Source organism: Carcharhinus amblyrhynchos, chromosome 16, assembly GCF_965287045.1.
Source record: "Carcharhinus amblyrhynchos chromosome 16, sCarAmb.v2.hapA, whole genome shotgun sequence".
NCBI classification, from domain to species: Eukaryota; Metazoa; Chordata; class Chondrichthyes; order Carcharhiniformes; family Carcharhinidae; genus Carcharhinus; species Carcharhinus amblyrhynchos.
In genome coordinates, this window is record NC_137339.1 from 37,809,173 (window position 1) to 37,823,628 (window position 14,456).

The 14,456-nt window shown below is 43.0% G+C and overlaps 1 protein-coding gene across 1 annotated transcript in view; it reads right to left on the minus strand.

The window, feature by feature from the left end:
* zfp64 (zinc finger protein 64 homolog (mouse)) overlaps nt 1-12,039 on the minus strand; it is a 67,233-nt gene extending 55,194 nt beyond the window's left edge. Inside the window, exon 1 of the mRNA XM_080205004.1 lies at nt 11,874-12,039. Coding sequence (XP_080061130.1) covers nt 11,874-11,916 — 43 coding nt within the window. The 5' untranslated portion in view covers nt 11,917-12,039. The remainder of the gene's footprint in view (nt 1-11,873) is intronic.
* Nucleotides 12,040-14,456: the final 2,417 nt, after the last annotated feature.

Below are 14,456 nucleotides of genomic sequence, written 5' to 3' on the forward strand. Positions count from 1 at the left end.
GTGTGCTTTTAAAGAGTTAGTAGGCTGCAATTCTTATTCTGGCTTTATAAGTCAGTTGTGCAGATATGCAAAGAAAACAAAAAAAAGGCTCTGGAGCTCTACAGTATTTTTCATGTAAAAGTGCTGCATTGTAAAGTGTTTCACAAAAAATTACTCCTCTTAAACTCAGTTTAAATAACAGTATTGCCAAAGGTTCCACAAACAGCTATAAAATAAATGGTTTTTTTTGGTGATAAGTGAAAAATTTAGGGAAAGATTATTGGAAAAATGTACTGCTTTGCTTTACAACATTTCACAGGATCTTTAACACACCTAAACCCATTCCAACACAGCATATGGGACCTCAGGTTAATTTTTCATCTTTATGCATCTCAAGAAAGACAATCAACAAAAGTGAATAAGAACTTGAGAAAATTAACAGATCAAATAGCGTACTGAATATAGGTCTGATGCAACATGAAGGTTCAGGCAAGGGGGCACAAGACTGTGCACATGTTATTACAGCAGCAGTGAATTTAGAAATGACCAAGGGATGATCAGTGCTGAAGGCACGAGTTTTATTTGTTCACAGTACTTTAACCCACCTTTTTCTCTTTTAAATACTGATCAAGCTACTGTGCATTTTAAGAAGACAAAGGCATGAAAGCCCAAGAGCTTTATGTGTTCTTGCATACAGCACAACACCGTCTGTGCAATTGGTACAAGTGAGCGTGGTTAACTGACCTGCTCATTCAACTTCCATCTCAACCTCTTGTTGTTCTTTCAATCTAAAGTTTCTCTCAAATAATTCCAGAGTATTTAACTCCACAATACAATACAACCAACCATTCAAGATATTAATAGCTTATTTTTGTGAATCCTAAATTTGTTTTTTTGTCATTTTGTGCCTGTGCCCCCTTTTCCTGCAGTCAACTTAAAACAACTTCAGGTTTACCTTCTCAATTTCAATTTTTTTTTAACTTCTAAAACATTCTCTCTCACATGCCTCCTTTCCAAGCTTTAGCCTGGATTTTCACTCTTGAGACAGAATTGCAAATCGGGTAACTTCCTGTTCTTCTTGTTTCTTTGAAGTGGATTTTGATACCTGTTTTACTGTTTAATATGCATTTAATAAGATTAAGACTTTTTTCCAGGGGAGTTTGAATGGATGTTTGTTTATTTTGACAGTTTCATGAACCTTTCAAACATTTCCCAATGTTATTATTGGGCTCATGAGTTCTGCCCAGAATGGGACTGGAAGAGCGCGTCAAAGGTTCAACAGTCTCTAAATCAATCTGAAGATTGAATGTGGAAGATTATTTATCCATCAGATGAAGTACTCAAATACATGTAACACTTAACATAGAACAAAGAATACTACAGCACAAACAGGCCCTTCAGCCCACAAGTTGCACTGATCGTATCCCTACCTACTAGGCCTATCTATAACCCTCAATCCCATTAAGTCTCAGTTTGGACTTAAACATTGCTGATCAATTTAAATGCCTTTTCAGGACAAAGGCATATCATCAATCACTGCTTCAAAACATAATTAACTTACAAATAATTATAACAGTTAAAGCTAGCAAGATCTTTTAAACTTGCCTCTTAAAAGGTTTCCAACTCCACAACAGGCTTCCCTCATGATTCATGAGACCTCTGAGGTGCCATGAGCCATGTTTTCTAACTAACAGGCCAAACTCTATTGAAATATTAGGTGGTCTAAAATAGAATAGGCAAAGCCAGGATTGCTCAGTTTGGACTTGTTTATCATGGGACCATAAAATTCCCACACAATGGAATTGGAGGCAGGAATCTTGGAACTGTGTTTCACTCGCGACTTTTAGATGTCGAGAACTGTGTCTCCACAAACCCTTCGAGTCTGCAATTTTCTAACTTTTCCTCATCATTCTGTATGTGGACTTTAAGAATCAGCTGAATGGCCCATTTCTGTACCACCTCCAGGCTCATGGGTTTTTCTCTTGTGTCTTGGTGGCCAGATCTGAACACAGTGCTCTTCCTGACCATGGTGCTGCATAGTTTCAGCTGAGCAGCCTTAAAATTAATTCAAATGCAAAACACTGCGGATACTGGAAATATAAAACAGAAAATACTCAGCAAATCAGGTATCATCAACAGGGTTAATATTTCAGGTTAATGATCTTTCATCTGATTAAAGATCATCAGGCTGAAACTTTCATTCTGTTCCTCTCTGCAAAAGGGATGCCGCTGATCATTTCCAGCATTTTCTGTTTTCATTTAATCCTTAAGAATAAGCTGCACTGGTTTTTGTTAAAATTCTCATGATTAAATCCTTTCATTGCCTCACCTTCCCTCTCAGCCATAGTTATCTTCTACAACCTGCTTGAACTCTCTGTTTCTGGAACACTTTCCCCAATTAGTCTGACCCCATTTACAGGGTCATTCAAGATGGTGCTGGATCGAGGCGACTTCTTGCGAGCTGTCCCCAGCATAATTCCATCTTTTACTCTCGTTCTTTGCTTTTAAAACTGTACTCCAACTCTTCCAAACCCTCTGATAATGTCCTATTTCAAACTCTTATCACGTACCAACCGACTCAAAAACAGCTTCTTCCCTGCTGCCATCAGACTTTTGAATGGACTCACTTCACATTAAGTTAATCTCTCTCTACACCCAAGCTATGATTTTACCTATATATTCTACACCCTCTCCTTCCTGCTCTCCTATTAACTCCATGAATGGTATGCTTTGTCTGCAGACCATGCAAGAAACAATATGTTTTATTGCATAATAATACATAGAACAAAGAATAAAGAACAAAGAACAATACAGCACAGGAACAGGCCCTTCGACCCTCTAAGCCCACGCCGCTCGTGAGCCCAACTAGACCATTCATTTGTATCCCTCTATTCCCAGTCTGTTCATGTGGCTACCTCAATAAGTCTTAATCGATCCCAGCGTGTCCGCCTCTACCACCTTGCTTGGCAGTGCATTCCAGGCCCCCACCACCCTCTGTGTAAAATACGTTCTCCTGACATCTGTGTTGAACCTTGCCCCCCATCACCTTGAACTTGTGACCCCTTCTGTTCGTCACCTCAAACCTGGGAAAAAACTTCCCACTGTTCACGGTAGCGATGCCCTTCATAATTTTACACACCTCTATTAGGTCGCCCCTCATCCTCCTACTTTCCAGGGAGAACAACCCCAATTTACCCAATCTCTCCTCATAGCTAAGACCCTCCATACCAGGCAACATCCTGGTAAACCTTTTCTGTACTCTCTCCAAAGCCTCCACGTCCTTCTGGTAGTGTGGCGACCAGAACTGGACGCAGTATTCCAAATGTGGCCTAACCAATGTTCTGTATAGCTGCAACATCATATGCCAACTTTTATACTCTATGCCCCGTCCAATAAAGGCAAGCATGCCATATGCCTTCTCTATCACCCTCTCCACCTGTGCTGCCACCTTTAAGGATCTGTGGACTTGCACACCCAGGTCCCTCTGTGCGTCTATACTCCTGATGGTTCTACCATTTATTGTACAGCTCCGCCCTACAAGTGACATGTGACAATAATAAATCTAATAAGGTCAAAATGGGTAAGAACATCTTCCCCTTTAACTGCCATTGTGCAACACATTGCACTTACTTGAATTGAATTTACTCTGTCTTGGTTACGGCAACTTGCATATATGGAGCATATTGGTGATTTCATTGCTATAGATTTTTGTAAACTACTAAAAATGCTGTCCATTGGACAAGAAGACTTTAATGCATGCAAGAAATAGTTAAATTAGCAGTTGCAGCTATTTTCCATTACTCATAATAATCCTCTTTCTTTACATACATAAATCATTGTTTTGGTGGTAGCTGTATGTCAAAAACAAAAAAAGACTATTTCAGCAAGAAGGTAACAACAGAGGTGTCCAGTCCCAAAATGAAATATGGACCAAATTAGCCAATATAAATATTTTGCTGAACTTCCCCAAAACTATAATTACGATACAATTGCAAAACTTAAATCATGGCACATTTTAATTGATTATTTTACAAGGACCAAAGTGGAATTAATGTTGCTGCTTACCAAAAAATAGATAATTAAATAAGAAAATCACAGCTTTAATTGCCCTCTCCTGCCCACCTGCCCAGTAAGCCAGATACAATGACAACTAATGAAAGATTAGACAATCCCCAATGATGCTTTTGAATAATAGTCTTATGGGACAACTTTCATAGCCACATACTCATACAGTCAAAAAATTAAAATGGTACATCCCATGTAAAGTGCTTCGGCTGGATTAGCTGAAATGAAAACTAATCTCAACTACTGCATTGCAGTTCACGTTAAACTTAAAATTTGTGATATTGTTTTAATAATGATTGTATAAAAAGCCCACAGAAAAAAAAATTATCTTAGATACAGCAGTGCAATTCACTCCAATAAAGTGTTCCACGCATCTTATGTTCAGGAGTGCACCCGTGAATTGCACATTTGCTCTTCTCAAAATGATGAAGGCTACCCTTGCTTAATGGACTTGTGATGAGACAACTGACTCTTATCGTCTCTGTTTAAAGTACATGGTGAACTAAGATTTTCCACAAACTGATTTGTGTTAATACAACACAAAGTTCAGCAATAAATCCATAAACATTTGGGAGGTGATACTACTGTAATTTTCTGAGACATTGCAAATACGCTTCAACAAGATATTGGATAGTGTTCAGCTCACTGGTAGCATTATTGCTGCTGAATCAAGAGGTCATAGGTTCAAATGCCAGAGGTTTCATCACATAACCCAGACTGACATTTCATTTTGGTACCGAAGGAGTGCAGCGCTGTCAGAAGTACCATCTTTTAGATGCTTTATGAAACCCAGGCCCCTTCTGCCCTCTCAGATGGATGCAGAAGCTTCCACAGTACTACATGAAGTGGAGTATTCCCAATGCCTAAGCTAATATTCACCCCTCAACCAACAATTAAAGCAGGACATGGAGGACATGGTGATTGCCAGCACTGGAGCAGCCATGACCAAGTCCATGACCAACGGAGGATGAAAGCATTGAAAATCATGTTATGCTCTTACTGAAGTCTCCTTGCCATATCTCAGTTCCTCCTACAATCTCTTCTGATTTACAAGCTACAAATGGTTTAAGCATACATTTCTTGGTTTTCATTCCCCATGCCCTCCACTTCAATTCCCTTTTCCTTTCATTTATCGAAAATGGGCCAAATGGCCTCCTTCTGCACTGTAGGGATTCTACGAAACTGCTTTTCCTGCAACCAGTGGTGAAACAGAGATGGCTGAAAAAAACGCGATGATAAAGAAACACCATTGCTCGCTCTCAAACGTGCAGAACCAACGCAGGTTCTAACTTTGTGTACAATTTTGAGGAGTTTTACATATTGAGAGACAACAGACAGGCATAGCCTGCAGCCAGTGTAATGGCTAAGGGTGGCACAGGTGCCAGCTTGCTAGAGGAGGAGACCACACAAGAGTTCAGCTGCACAGGATTCAGATGAAGACTCTGGTGCAACAGCGTGGAGCAAAAGACTGATGGGTATGTACACAGAAATACTCGTTGAATTTGCAGGCCATCTGGAGAGCTTGTGGTCACTTTCAAGCTTGGAAGGTCTGGCAACCAACTTTGTGCATGGGTTTTGCGCAGAGTTTTCCAGTGTGAATGTGATAGTCAACTCCATGGGAATACTCGCAGATCCCAGCACTGCTGCAATCTCTAATAGCTGCCCAACTTCCATCACACAAGCAGAACCCACGCAACATCCAAGTACTGCAGTCAATGCTCACACTGGAGTCCTCCAACCTCATTCTGCTGTCATCAACGTCCAGATGGCTGAGCACTGATCTCTAATGGCAAAGGGCATTGGACTCCAGTAAACTGCCCTCCAACACATAACTAGATTTGCTGAGACACCCCATGGGGGAAGTGACAGTAGTTCCGAGGAGCATAGACCAGCTGCCCTCCCTCACAATGACGTGTTGATCCTCTCACGACTTCCAACTCATCAGCCAACCAGTCAGCTAGTCCACAGCATTGCCTTCCATGCTAAGATGGTGCAGGCCAAAGCTGGGGACCAGCTCTCTGAGAGGTCATTCTGCAAAACATTCTACAATCTCCACCACTGGAAGTCTGCAGCATTCCTCCAGCCAGGCTGCAACCACTGGGATAACTGTGTAGAAGCTCTAGGACAGGCAAAGGAACTAAAAAGACAGGAACCATGGGAAAGCAATAGTTCAGTTTTGAATGGTTTGTAGAATGTTTGCTTTGTGGTACTTTTATTTTGGCATTATGGCCAAGGACATATTCTGATGGTCAGTATGAGAGAGAAGGTACGTGATTGGGGCTTCATGAGGAATTGGGATTGCATTCAGGGGTACCACAGTTGGATGACCTGGTCAGGGACGGCTCAACTGGCAAGAGACTGTATCTCCTCTGTTTCCTCCATCTCAACTTGCTGTATGTCTAGTGGCAAGGCTGTGCTCTCATAGTGGCAAAGTTGTGCAGGATACTGATGGCCATGTCAAATCGTAACATATAGAAATATAGAAGACAGGAGCAGGAGGCCATTTGGCCCTGCGAGCCTGCTCCGTCATTCATCGTGATCATACCTGACCATCCAACTCAATAGCCTAATCCTGCTCTCTCCCCATAATTTTTAATCCCATTCACCCCAAGTGCTATATCCAGCTGCCTCTTGAATACATTCAATGTTTTGGCACTTCCTGTGGCAACAAATGCCACAGGATCAGTACTTATTGGGTGAAAAAATGTCTCCTCACCTTTGTTCTAAATGGTTTAACTGGTACCCTTAGACTGTGATCCCTGGTACTGGACTTCTCAATGATCGGGAACATCCTCCCTGCATTCACCCTGTCTAGTCCTGTTAGAATTTTATAAGTCTCTATGAGATCCCCCCTCATTCATCTGAACTTCAGCGAAAACAACCCTAACCTAGTCAATCTCTCCTCATACATCAGTCCCCCCATCCCCGGAATCAGCTTGGTAAATCTTTGCTGCACTCCCTCAAGAGCAAGAACATCCTTCCTCAGAAAAGGAGACCAAAACTGCACACAATACTCTAGGTGTGGCCTCATCAAGACCCTGTATAATTGCAACAACACATCCCTACTCCTATACTCAAAACCTCTTGTAATGAAGGCCAACATACCATTTGCCTTCTTTCCCGCCTACTGCACCTCCGTGCTTACCTTCAGCGACTGGTGCACAAGGACATGCAGGTCTTGCTGCACAATCCCCTCTTCCAATTTGCAGCCATTCAGGTAATAATCTGCCTTCTTGTTTTTGCTTCCAAAGTGAATAACCTCACATTACCCAAATTATACTGCATCTGCCAATTGATTTGCCCACTCACCCAACCTATCCAGATCATACTGAAGGATCTCTGCATCCTCGTCACAGTTCAACTTCCCAGCTAACTTGGTATCGTCTGCAACCTTTGAAATGTTACATTTTGTGCCCTCATCCAAATCATTAATATATATCGTGAATAGCTGGGGTCCCAGCACCAATCTCTCTGGCACCCCACTAATTACTGTCTGCAAATTTGAAAAGCATCCATTAATTCCTACTCTTTTATTTCCTCTCTGCCAATCAGTTTTTTATCCATCTCAATACATTTCCCCCAGTCCCACGTGCTTTGATCTTGCATGATCATCTTTTACATAGGACTTTCTGAAAGTCCAAATATACCACATTGACTGGCTCCCTCTTGTCAACTCTACGAGTTACATCTTCAAAGAATTCCAGCAGATTTGTCAAGCATGATTTCCCCTTCATAAATCCATGCTGACTCTGGCTGATCCTGTTTTCTAAATTCTCTGCTATAAAGTCTTTGATAATAGATTTGAGAATTTTCCCCAGTACCGATGTTAGGCTTACTGGTCCAGAATTCCCTGTTTTCTCTCTATCTCCCTTTTTGAATATTGGAGTGACTGCAATCTGCAAGGAATGTTCCAGAGTCTATGGAATCCTGGAAGATGATCACCAAAGCATCCACTATTTCTAAAGCCACTTCCTTAAGTACTCTGGCATGTAGATTATCAGGCCCTGGGGATTTATCCACCTTCAATCCCATCAATCTGCCCAGCACCCTTTTTCTACTAATATTGATCTCCCTCAGTTCTTCCCTCTCACTAATTCTTGCATCCTCCAACATTTCTGGTAAGTGATTTGTGTCCTCTTTTTGGAGGCAGGACCAGAGTATATATTCAGTTGCTCAGTCATTTCTTTGTCCCCTATTATACATTCCCCTGTTTCTGTCTGTAGAGGACATACATTTGTCTTCACCAATCTCTTTCTCTTCATGTATCTATAAAAACTCTTAAAATCAAAATGGTAAAATAGGACCCTAAGTGCTGGGTGGACTTGAAACTGAGAGTGTTTCAGATCCGACTTTTAGACCCGTTCTCAGTCGCCACCAAACGCACTCTGCCAGAAAAAATAGAGATTTGAATCGTGCTGCCCAAGCCTGTGGGCGGCACTTAACTCACCTGAAACCCTGCAGCTCCAATCAGCATCTCCAACTGTGCATGCGCAGAAAATAAAATGATAGAATAATGCTCCCCTGACACAACCCACCTGGGCCAGATAATGCCTCCCCAGGCCCCTGCGGACTTTGCCACACTCCAACATTACTGACCCCCTTATCCCCCTACAGCCCCTCCACCCAGACCGATCTGAAGCAGAGTGGCAGTAGAACCCCCCTATTCCCCCCTCAAAACTGATTTCAGGCAGAGTGGCAGTGGATCCCTTCTTCCTCACAGGATCATAGGCAGAGTGGCAGCAGACTCCCCCTTTCCCCTCACTGATCACAGGCAGAGTGGAAGCAGACCTCCCCCTTCCCCTCTCACTGAACAGAGGCAGAGTGGCAGCACGACTTGCCTCACGCCCAACTTTACCAAGTTTTCGTGCCTGAAAACGGGTGCAACTTGATGGTAAAATCGGGCCCTTCGTGTTAGTCTTATGTTCCCTGCAAGCTTACTTCTGTATTGTATTTTTCCCTTCTTGATCAATCCCTTGGTCCTTCTTTGCTGAATTCTAAACTGCTCCCAATGCTCACGCCTATTATTTTTCTTGACCAATCTATATGTTTCTTCCTTGGATCGGATATGATCTCTAATTTCTTTTGTAAGCCATGGATTGGTGCTCTTACCCGTTTTGCTTTTGTGCCAGATAGAAATAAACAGTTGCTGCAGCACCCCCATGCATTCCTTGAATGTTTGTCACTCATCACCAAAGGGTCTCGCACAACTAGATTGACAATGATTCCCTTCTCATTATACAGTACCCCGTCTAAGACGACCTGCTCTCTAATTGGTTCCTCCACATAATGGTCAAGAAACACATCCTGTATACACTCCAGGAATTCCTCTTTTACGGCATTGTGGCTAATTTGATTTGCCTATCCATTGTCATCTCTGTTAAGTAACTCTCCCCAAACTATCAAGGTCAAATCACGCCTCATGGCTTCACAGTTTCCTTTATTAAGATTCAGCACCCTAGTCTCTGAATCAACCACTTCACTCTCCATCTTGGTAAAAAATTCGATCATGTTATGGCCACTCATCCCCAAGGGGTCTTGCACAGCTAGATTGGCAATGACTCCCTTCTCACTGGTTTCATCAGTCAGAACATTGAATACACGAGTGGAATGTCTTGTTGAAGTTGTACAAGACATTGGTAAGGCCACACTTGGAATACGTATGCAATTCTGGCCACCCTATTATAGAAAAAGTATTATTAAACTAGGAGTGCAGAAAAGATTTACTAGGATGCTACCGGGACTTGATGGATTGAGTTATAAGGAGAGGCTAGATAGACTGGGACTTTTTCTCTGGAACATAGGAGGCTGAGGGGTGATCTTATAGGGGTCTATAAATAATGAGCGGCATAGATCAGCTGGATAGTCAATATCTTCTCCCATAGAGGGCACAGGTTTAAGGTGAGTGGAGAGAGATACAAAAGTGTCCCGAGGGGCAATTTTTTTCACACCGAGGGTGGTGTCTGGAACAAGCTTCCAGAGATAGTAGTAGAGGTGGGTACAATTTTGTCTTTTAAAAAGCATTTAGGTAGTTACATGGGCACGATGTATACAGGGATATGGGCCAATTGTGGGCAATTGGGATTAGTTTAGGGGTTTAAAAGAAAGGGCGGCATGGACAAGTTGGGCCAAAGGGCCTGCTTCCATGCTGTAAACCTCTATGACTCATTACACAGTATCCAGTCTAAGATGGCCTGCTCTCTAGTTGTTTCCTCCACATATCAGTCAACAAAATCATCCTGTATACATTCCAGGAATTCCTCCTCTAAGGCATTGTGGCTAATCTGATTTGCCCAATCTATGCGCAGATTAAGACCACCAATATTCCCTTATCACATGCATCCCTAATTTTGTGTTTAATGCCATTCTCAACATCACCACTGTAATTTGGGGATCTATATATGACACCCAATAATATTTTTTTCCCTTTGGTATTTCTCAACTCTACTCATCCACATTGTCAGAGCTAATATCCTTTCTCACTATTGTGTTAATTTCCTCTTTAACCAGCAATGCCACACCTTTTTCTTTATGCTTCTCCTTTCTAAATACTGAATAGCCTGGGACATTCAGTTCCCATCCCTGGTCACCCTGGAGCCACGTCCCCATAATCCCAATTATATCGTACCAGTTTACATCTATATACCCTGGGAAGTACTGTAGGGTTCCTACAGAATAGTCCAGGCAACAGAAAGCATTGCCTAAGTAACACAAATGTCTGCTCAATCACATTTGGTGTGGCAACACAGCTCTTATTATACACATGCTGCTCGTATATGTAGTATGTATGGGTTGAGCACCAGAGTCATGAGCCATATTGTCAGTAGATTGCAGCTTGCCCGTTTCAGGATCACATCTACACATTCTTCACCCATGCTGCAGATCCAAGGGGAATAGAAGCTACAGCAACCAGTGACTAGGAGCAAGTGATTAAAGTAGAATCCCTGAAGGCCTTCACCATGCAACACTCCACACCCTGTAGACTTCACCAATTTTAAGAAGCAGTATAAAGTTCCAACTAGTGCTTGAAGAAATCCATCCGCAACTAACCTGAAAGTGTTGATCCCTTAAAATAGCACCAGCGAAGTGGCGCTTGTACTGATGTTCAACTGTGCAAGGTTAAGAGAGGGCATTAGCTGAAGTAAGCGGGGCACAAATTCAGGCTAGAGTCAAATCAGTGTTACATGCTGACCGAGGTCACAATCTGCATACTCTTGGCACATGTTCCTGTGTCTGCACCAACGATCTGCTCAACATGATGCATCAAAAGGTGCATGCACGTGGCGGGGGACATCATTCTGGAACTGAAATGGCTCCTGTGGGCACTGAAAATTGGGGTCCTATGCCATTGAATTTTGTGGTCTTAAGTTTGCAGTCAAGGCAGGATTGGTCTGAAGGGCACCTGAAATCATTGTAATACCAACTGTGCATCTTTTAATCAGAAATTTATTTTAATGCCTCATATTCCTTTTAGTGCTTCTGGTGCACCAACTTGCAAGTTGCTGAAAAGAAAAAAAGGTTACCATTAATTCTAGGGTTTCACTTTTAAATGTATCAAACTTGGGGGGAGGGGGGGAGACCTAATTTACCCTCCTGTATGCGTGAATGAACCTGGGGGAGCCCCTGACTTTGTATATCACATACACTGGAAGCCCCGGAACCTGAGTATTGAGCCTCCCCTCCCTGCCCGTCCCCTGACGGCCAGGCTCCCGGGTAATTCGTTACCCAGGTTGCGGGGCCCGCCCAGGGCCAGCCACGCATCGGCGCAGCTCTGGGCCCAGGTCCCCTCGGCCGCCCCGACCCCTGCATAAGTAGAATTGCGGCATACTCACACGGCACCGGGGCGAAGGCGTCGCTCTGTCCGCCCGCGTTCATGGCGCAGCCAGCGAGGGAGGGTGAAGGAACCAGAGCCCGGGGCGGGGGTCGACTTCCTCCCCTCACTCCCTCCCACAAATACAATATTATTGACAAACAAACAAAATGAAGGGGGGTTGTTAGTGTGCCCGGGCCAGCCGCTCAGCGCGGCGGAAGCGACTGTGCAACACTTCCGCCTGGGCTTGGAGAATCCCAGTGCAGGCGAAGGGCTGGAGACCTGGCACATCCTTCACCTCTCCCCCCCCCCCCCAACCCCAAGAGAGGTTATGTGCACCTCATGCACTGCACCCCTTCAAATGTTTGTGCTATTGGGTTTTCTACGTTAAATCTATCCCCGAAGTTTTTTTTTAACTGTAAAAACACATTGATTTCATACATTTAATGGCATCACTATCTCCAGCTGCAATCTTTCTCAACTACTATCTGAAAGTTGTCCAACCAACAAGTGTAAATATTGGGGTGAAGGGGAGAGGAAGTGACCTCTCAAACTTTCTAGTAGTCTTGACTTTAGCACAGTGGCACAACGAGTTGGCAGAGCTACCTCACAGTGCCAGGGTCCCGGGTTCCATTACAGAGTGTAGCATTTGCACATTCTCCCCGTGTCTGTTTGTGTTTCCCACCTGATGCTCTGGTTTCTTCCCACAATCCAAAGATGAGCAGATTAGATGGATTGACCATGGTAAATTAGCCCTTAAGTGTTCAAAGATGTGCAAGTTGGGTGGACTGACCATGCTAAACTGCCCCTTACTGTCACAAAGGTGTGCAGGTTAGGTGGGTTAACCATGGTTAATGTGCGGCATTACGGGGATAGTGTGGAGGGGAGGGCCTAATACTCTTGGGAGTCAATGGGCCAAATGACCTCTTTCTCCACTGTTCGAATTCTGTGGTTCTAGACTGCACTGAAAATTGAGGATACCCATCGTCAAATTTAAGTTCCAGACCTTGACCAGGATTGCATGAAAATGTTGTTATTGAAATTTTTTTTTAATCTCATTTGTTTAGGCTGGTGGTTCTTCTTTTGAACCTTGAACGATAATCAAACTCCTTTTAATCTAAGTAAACTACAATTACAAAAAAAGTGGAAAAATGTTTCACTGCATTTCACTAGGGAGGAATAGGTTAGAATCCATAAAACCCTAAAGTGCAGAAGGAGGTCTTTGGCACGTCAAGTCTGCATCGACTCTCCAAAAGAACATTCTACCCATGCGCCCCACCTTCCCCCCATCCCTACAACACCATGCATTCATCATGGCTAATCCATTTAACCTGCACATCTTTGGACTGTGGGAGAAAACAGGAGCACCCGGAGGAAACACACGTGGAGAATGTGCAAACTCCATACAGACAGTCTCCAGAGGTCAGAATCAAACCTGGTGCCGTACAGAAAACAAGATTAAGGATTTATGGGTGAATATGTAAGTATTGAAGTAGTTGTTAAAGGTAAAAGGAGAAGTAGTGATTAAGACTCTGGATTTGGTAGCAGGGAAACTTAGGGAGTGGGGGTAGGAAGGCCATGGATGCACTTAGGAATGAGAATGTTGACTTAGGTTTGGTACTTCAAGGTTCAGGTAGCAATGGAGGTCAGCAATCACTTTTAGACTAATCACTTGGGCAAAGGCTGAGTTTGCTTCTGGACCTTAGCTGATCAAGTCACCTTTAGAATACACAGACAAGGTCTTCTTTTAGATCCCTCTGCCAGTTGGAGAAGAAAGATCACATGACAAGCCAACTCTGATTTTAAGCAGATCTTTACTCAGCAGAACTGGGGACAAACAGCTTAGGGAAAGATCTAAATGACATAAAACATTAGACAGGGGTCGTGGGTGGAGAGGGGGACTGGTGGTGTTGAGATGGCAGCACGGGCTCGTTGGGCCGAAGGGCCTGTTTCCCGGGCTGATTTTGTTCTTTGACATCCCTTTATTCCATCTGGTAATCTTCGTGTCATGTTTAGCAACTGTGATTATCCAGGAATACCCTATTGCAGGTAGAGATTTCTTAAAAGAGTCCAGTCCAGCTCTACCATCTCCCAAAGAACAATCAACTCAGTCATCAACATCCTTAAATTAGAAGCATCAAGAACATTGAATTCTGTCTGAAACCAGCCAAGTCACTAAATTACAGACTCTATACTCCATTACTTCTTTTACAGAATCCATTGTGGCCAACCTATTCTTCCCCACTCTGTAATCTATATTTATATGTATTAATTTTAATTCTGCGTATGTGTAAAACACTATTTTATTATTTTACTTAGATTAGTTTAAGTGTAACCTTTGTTTTGGTAAATTCATAAAACCTGACCTATTGTCCTTTTATGATCATGACACATACCCATAAAATTAGCAAGTATACCTTATTAAAATTAAAAAACCTATTGAGGTCAAATGAGGAAAGGGCAAAGAGGGGAGCCATTCAATGTATCCTCACTGGTCATGACAACCTTCAACACATTGTTTGCAGCAATTCAAGCAAGCAGATAGCCAACAATTGCTCAAGGGCAATTAGGAATGGGTAATAAACGTTGGCTTTGCTGGCCATAC